This window comes from Onychostoma macrolepis, chromosome 10, assembly GCF_012432095.1.
Source record: "Onychostoma macrolepis isolate SWU-2019 chromosome 10, ASM1243209v1, whole genome shotgun sequence".
Classification (NCBI taxonomy): Eukaryota; Metazoa; Chordata; class Actinopteri; order Cypriniformes; family Cyprinidae; genus Onychostoma; species Onychostoma macrolepis.
Window position 1 is genome coordinate 20,338,571 of NC_081164.1, and position 6,890 is coordinate 20,345,460.

A 6,890-nucleotide genomic window follows, 5' to 3' on the forward strand; every position below is an offset into this window, starting at 1 on the left:
ACCGTGATGTAGATGTCAGGACACACAATGCCTCATTTCTTGTGCAATAAATAACTTAAGCCTCGCTGCAAAATCCTACCTTACCTGTCCTGGTGTTGCCATTGTATTAAGTATTCAGAGTGTATAGTATTATTATGGAGTGTTTTGGTATATGAGCTGTTATACCTCACTTGTGTGTGTGTGTGTGTGTGTGTGTGTGCACGCGTGCGCGCGCTTGGGTGTCTGTTCTACACTTAAATATATAGTCCCTCACAAATGGAGACGTCGCTCATGATTTTACAATGTCATGTTTGTCATTTTCACTATAAGTAGTGTGTGTGTGTGTATGTGTGTGTGTGTGTGTGTGTTTTCACTCATTGTTCCTCAACGCTATCTAGTCCAAATGTACTCCTTTTTAGTTCCTGTGCTCTTTGCGGTTAAATCCTAGGCATGTGTGTGAAGGTTTTCATTCATCCAGGTCATCAGAGAATGTCAGAGTTGATTCATAGACAACTGCAAAATGAAATCATGTTTTTATGAATTCACTCCGCCTGATGTTTTAGGGATGCTCTTGTGTTAATTTGTGTGTCCAAAGGATGTGTTTATCTGTTGCCTTGTCTGAAATAATACAAATAACACAAACAATTGCCTAACGGCCACCAGCTGCTGTGTTAGTGATTCCGGTATTATGTGGTATCGCTTTGTATTATTCAGTACATGTATTATATTTATATACAAGTTATATATGTAAGCTGCTAGTTGTCAGTCATGTATGCAACTAATCTGGTGCAAGTTTGTCAGATTTCCTGCTCTAATATCTGCCAGATGCGTACACATGCACTCACCTGCTCAGTTCAGAAGGTCATGTTGGCCTTCATATGGGATATGCATCATGCAGTTGATGCTGCTTCAATGAAAGTCTTGTTACTAAATATAATAAATTTTAACTGTACTCAAGCTTAAACTTGTCATGTTTTAATGTATGTCCATTGTTATTTCCATTAAATAATTATATTTTCCCATGACATCCACACTTAAACTGCTCTGTCTGAATGCAAGGTGTTGTCACAAGTGTTAAGTAACTATAATTGTTTAAAAGTCTAAAGCTTTCCAGAAAGGCTATTTTAAAATGCTGGCATGATTTATTAACGTGGCCTCACTGAACTCATTTCGATCTTGTTTCCTTCAGTCCGTCACTTTGTCAGTGGCTCTTCACACCTGTGGCACTTTTTGTTTTTTCCCCACGATACTACAGACGAATTACGCACGAAGCGTGCATTAAAAAAAAAGCCATACTATTTTCAACAATTTATATTTTATTTAGATGATGGCACTTCTGCTAGATCAGCAGTTTTCGCCGCTGCCTGACACCAACGAGATCGCCACGAAAACATTTCTGGAGTCAGTTTCTCATCTGCCACCTTTTTTCGGTGAGTCGTTAACTTCTACATGTGACTTCATTGTCGGAAGTTACAAAAAGTATGTATGTTTTAACTCCTTTAAGGCCTGATTAAGCCTATAGATCAAATAAGTTGATCTTACATGGAAAGGACTGGAAGCAGCAGTAAAAGCGTTTAGTACAGCGTATGTTTCATATGCCAGTGCCTTTCACATTTTATTTTTATTTTTTATTGGACTTCTAAATGTCTAAATTGCCCAAACCTGTGTAATAAACAACAATAAAGTAATTAAATATTGAATGGACAGAACCGTTCTGGATGTTTTCGACAGTTTTACCACACGGTGGCGCCAAATGACCATTGCGCTGTTATCACACTGCGTTAACCTGGGCAAAATGTCCAAAATGTTGCTTTAGTTAATTCCTGTTATTTAACGTTTGGTGTATTTTTAAGTATTTTATTCGAGGCTTGTCTAGTTACAGTTTTAGTATAGTATAGTATTGGTAGTTTCACTGCATTTACCAAAAAAATAAATAAATAAAATAAAAAGACCTATTTGTTTCTCTATATGTGTATTTTATGAAATTATTTTTCAGATTGCCTTGGTTCCAAGGTTTTTGCACCGATTAAGGCTGACATAAATGGAAACATCACAGTAAGTCTAAGAATTAAGTTAGGCATTATTCATGTTTTGTCAGTTTTTAAGGATAATTCCCATCAAATTCCTTTGAAGATGTATTGAAGTGTTTTCTGAATTCCTCCCAATTCTCACAAGAAAATTAAAGCCGTCTATGACTCCGATCCAGTGAAGTATGAGACTCTTCAACAGATTCTGTTAATCGAGAAAAGCACCTATGGCTCAGAGTGGCCTAAAGTTGGAGCCACACTGGCGCTTATGTGGTTAAAGAGGTAATTTGTTCACCTAGTCACACTTTCTGCATGTCTTTTGTCCAAAATATAACAGCTACAATCTCGTTTTTTTTTATAAGTATGTTTCTTCCATGTCCATATCTTTAAAATAATCTAAAATGCGTACAACAAATCACATTAATAGAAACTAGAACTGCACAATCACATTTGTATTATAGATCACGAAAAGGTATATTTATATGATTAACAAAACCTGAATTTAAGATTGCTAAACAAAATGCAATTTGCTAGATGTAGCCTACTGACAAAATGTTTGCTTAAGGTTATTTATAAAATGCAATCAAGAAAAAGTAGTAAGCATGCAGATGAAAATATTTAGGGGTGCGTTGGGTCAAAACCAAACCACTGGACGTCGCGTGACCTGTGTTGTGTGCGGGATAGTTTACATTAAAATGTAGCGAGAGCTTTAAGGGCTATGCTTAAAAAAAACAACAACAGCCCACCTGTTCAGTGGGTGTTCCGGGAGAGATGCGAGTGAGCTCTAACAACGGCGCAAATGCAGATTTGGATTTTGAAATCGCTTTTGACCGCACGTGTCATCTTAAATTAATCGTGAGTTATCATTAAGGAACAATATATTTTAACCGTTGTTTGTGCATATTGCTATATTATGTGGCTACGGTTTATGATTTTCACTTTGATCTTTTCCGTAGAGGCCTGCGGTTCATTCAGATATTACTGCAAAGTCTAGCGGATGGGGAAAGAGATGAGCAAAATCCCAATCATATTCGCATCAATATCACTAAAGCCTATGACCAAGCCCTCAAGAGTTACCACAGCTGGATAGTCCAGAAGGTTTTCAAGGTGAGTGTTTTCTGTAGCTTTTGCGGGCATGGCAATATGGGCAGGTCGATTTGTTTTGCATGTTATGAGGCCTGGAAAAGTCTTGTAGAGAATTATCTTGTTAACACATTGTCTATTCTGTGTATAAAATTATATTAAAAAAAAAAAAAAAAACAGTTATCACAAACAATTAGAAAAATCATTAGCTAGTGGTATGTAAAAGGTATGGCTTTTTTTGAGACATCGATTGCTTATCCAGCATTTTGTTTGGTTCTGCTGTAGGCTGCATTATTCGCTGCACCATGCCGGTCAGATTTTCTTAAAGCTTTATCCAAGGATCAAGAAGTTGCAGAGGAGGATTGCTTAAGTAAAATTCGTCAGTTCTTGATAAACTTCACTGCAACTGTAGATGCCATTTATGAAATGTATTCCATAATGAATGCTGAACTGGACTATTTAGTTTGAAACATCCTACAAAAGGTCAGTTTCTGAAGCTATCTTTAAAGCTGTGTGGTTTTCATACACCATATGACATGTTTATGAGGGCCTTTTAAAACTGTGAGGTCACAGACTCTGTGATGACTAAGAACTTTTGTCCTTGTTGTTGTATGACAGTGGTTGTTTAAGCTTGTATGAATGTAGCATTAATTTTCTAGTGTTTAGTGTGGATGAGGATGTTTTATCATCATTATTCAACAAAAATAGCTGCTTCTATTATTCAAATAAGAAATGATAAGGCTTATGTTTTGCTTAAAGGGGTCATCGGATGCAAAATTCACTTTTCAAGTTATTTGAACACAAATGTGTGTTGGAAGTGTGTGTACACATCCATCCTATAATGATAAAAATCCACCCAGTGTTTTTTAAAATCTTTATTTTAAAATCCCCTTTCTCAAATCAGGCTGTTCTGAGATTCCTGTCAGAATGACGTACCCGCCCTGAGTGAGCTGAGAGAATTGAGTGAGCTGTAAACAGTCCGACCGCCATAGAGTGGGGAACTATGACGTCACTTTGTAGGCGAATCGGCTGTTGGCATGAAACTGGTTCCCTCGACAAAATAGGATTTTTCCATATTGGATTATCGCAAAAATAAGCTCTGTGTTCAATCATAGTTCATGAAATTTACACGTTTTGTCCATCAAGATAATCTTCACAAAATAATATAACTTTGACGAATTTTGAAGCCTAAATACAAGCGCCAGAACTGAAAAGCTAAACTTAGGCTATAAACAAACTACAGCACCACGGTGGCTCGCCTTTTTCGCCGACAAAATTTATTTTTAACATGTTCAGTGAAGGATTTACTCCGCATATGAATGTTAATCCACACTACATGAACCTTTTCATATAAACTGGAATAAATACAAAACTAGAGCCAAACTAAAACTGAAATAAGACATTAGTAATAAATAGAGAATAAATGAAATAACCTTAACTAAAGGACATTTAAAGCGCATATTTCTGTACATTTCGAAATAAGGTGCATTAAAAGTCAATAAATCCTTGATTAATATGAATATTTTAATTAAAAACGTATCCCAGCGTATTTAGTCTTTTAAATAACAGAGTGAGCGAGTTTTTGGATATAGTAAGATTAAACTTATTTTAGTGAACAAAGTACCACATTTCAGCTCTCATTTTGTTTGTGGTTACACAAAATGTTATTTTATCCTTGCTTCTTGGAAATCCTCAATCTATATGCTTTCTAACAGCTTCATGTGGCCGTAAACATTTAATTTTAACATGGCTTTAAGCACTGTGCATCATTAAAGTTTCACTTTCACAAGTAGAGCCGGTAAATGTGGTGTTTACATGAAATAATCGTAATATGAGTTTACCTTATGGTCCGAACCCTGAGTCGATAAACTCGAGCTTCTTCCATCCGAAGACATGTCGCATTTCGGGAAGAAAACAAAAAAACATTGTCGAACAAAAATATAAAATGCAGGAAACTATTTGTTGGTTATTCTAAAATTAATTGTATTACAAATCATACTACAACTGGAAAATATTGTAAATTGAGAAACTTTTCAGCGTGATGACATTGAATGCCTCAGACAGCGCGTGTAGCCCCATTTAGCAACTCGTTAGCAATCGTCTTTTTTAAGAAACATATCAGCTTAAAAACATCACGAGTGGGGTGTAACTCGTGTGTTTTCTGTTGTAGAATAAAACGTGAAAGTATCTTGAGCTTGTGTGAACCACGGACCTTATTTAAGGGATTTAACCAAAATCCCATTCAAAAAACCCATAGACTCTGGGACGATGGAACCGGAAGTGCTAAAATGCTAACTCACTACCGGGTTTTCGCCTACAAAGTGACATCATAGTTCCACCACTCTATTGTGTCGACTCCGGTGCAGGGGAAGACAAGATGTCTCCGATTGAGGTGCTTTGTTGTTGGATGTAATAATGAATATAGCAGTCGTCATTTACTCCCTACATCTGAGCCGCTGAAGACACAGAGGATTAACGTTACTTTTTGCTTTGAAGGGAATGCGCCGATCTCCGTAAATGCGTCTATGTTCGCTCGAATCATTCGTGATCCAGCCTTACCTACAGAAGAAGTGACTATAAGGGTTTTTTATGAATCTTTGCAAATCGCCTTTCCTAATAATGTGCTAGTTAGCCAGTTTCACGGCTGAAGTTCAGTCTGCTCGTCACCGCACGGAAGAGAGGGGCGGGGTCAGCAGAGTCATTCGCATTTAAAGCAACATGGCCTAAAAAACGGCTTGCTGAAAACAGAGCTGATTTTGACAGGTTTAAAAAGGTGTTTTTTACACTACCATTGAGAAATTTTAACCAAAGTATGTTATAGACTTTTAATTAAGAATCATATCAACTTGTGCAAAATGGGCATCCGGTGACCCCTTTAAAGACCCAGTAGTGCAGGGGGTCACCAAGTTCGGTCCTGGAGGGTCGGTGTCCTGCAGAGTTTAGCTCCAACCAAATCAAACACACCTGAAGCAGCTAATCAACGTCTTACTAGGTATACTTGAAACTTGCAGGCAGGTGTGTTGAGGCAAGTTGGAGCTAAACTCTGCAGGGCACCGGCCATCAAGGATCGAGTTTGATGACCCCTGCAGTAGTGTTTTTTTGAGTGCAATACTGCATACTATATGAACAGCTCCTTTCCTCATTGCAGGAGTCCTCAAGTCTGGATGTCGAGATCCTCTTTCCTGCAGAGATTAGCTCCAACGTTAAACACACCTACCTGCAGCTTTGTAGTAATTCTGAAGACCTTAGGTGTGTTTAACTTGAAGCAGTGCTGCGCAGACCGATTGGTGTATGACATCAAAGTACGAAATCATACACCATTCATCAGTCTGCGCAGCACTGCTTCAAGTCGAACACACCTGTTGATTAGCTCGTTCAGGTGTGTTTGATTAGGGTTGGAGATAAACTCTGCAGGAAAGTGGAGATCCAGAGTTGAGGACCCCTGCCTTATTGTGTGCTCATTTCCTTTCAACACCCTTCCTTTAAACCAGTGTGGCTTTGTAAGGCACGTTGCCTGTAGTAATTTACAGGTCAAGATTAAATGTGTGAGTGTTTTGTAATTCACTTTTGTGTTTTTAATAATTAATTTATCATACAAGCATTTTTTCATGCAATAGAGATTTATGCAAATTCTTTTTGTAAAGCATAAATGTATGGTATTAAACATTGTTTGGTTGGAAAAGCAAATTGTAACATTCCATTTGTATTGTCACGATGAAGGGGACAATCACAGCAACATGTATGTTACGGGATTGTAATCCAGTCCTTCTGGCTGCAATGCAATTGAAGACGACACTTATG

At 37.5% G+C, this 6,890-nt stretch overlaps 1 protein-coding gene across 1 annotated transcript; it reads left to right on the forward strand.

The window, feature by feature from the left end:
• Positions 1-130: 130 nt before the first annotated feature.
• gltpb (glycolipid transfer protein b) lies at positions 131-4,214 on the forward strand. Its single transcript, XM_058789050.1, has 5 exons — positions 131-1,409; positions 1,976-2,034; positions 2,155-2,288; positions 2,963-3,113; positions 3,375-4,214. The coding sequence occupies exons 1-5, from the start codon at positions 1,304-1,306 to the stop codon at positions 3,555-3,557; spliced, it is 633 nt and encodes a 210-aa protein (XP_058645033.1). The 5' UTR covers positions 131-1,303; the 3' UTR covers positions 3,558-4,214.
• Positions 4,215-6,890: the final 2,676 nt, after the last annotated feature.

What these genes read in the sequence shown, in the direction of transcription:
- gltpb (XM_058789050.1), top strand. Translation starts at nt 1,304, where the DNA reads ATGATGGCACTTCTGCTAGATCAGCAGTTTTCGCCGCTGCCTGACACC. An exon ending in TCATCTGCCACCTTTTTTCG is followed by an intron (nt 1,410 to 1,975) that starts GTGAGTCGTTAA and finishes ATTATTTTTCAG; the next exon opens with ATTGCCTTGGTTCCAAGGTT. An exon ending in TAGTCCAGAAGGTTTTCAAG is followed by an intron (nt 3,114 to 3,374) that starts GTGAGTGTTTTC and finishes GTTCTGCTGTAG; the next exon opens with GCTGCATTATTCGCTGCACC.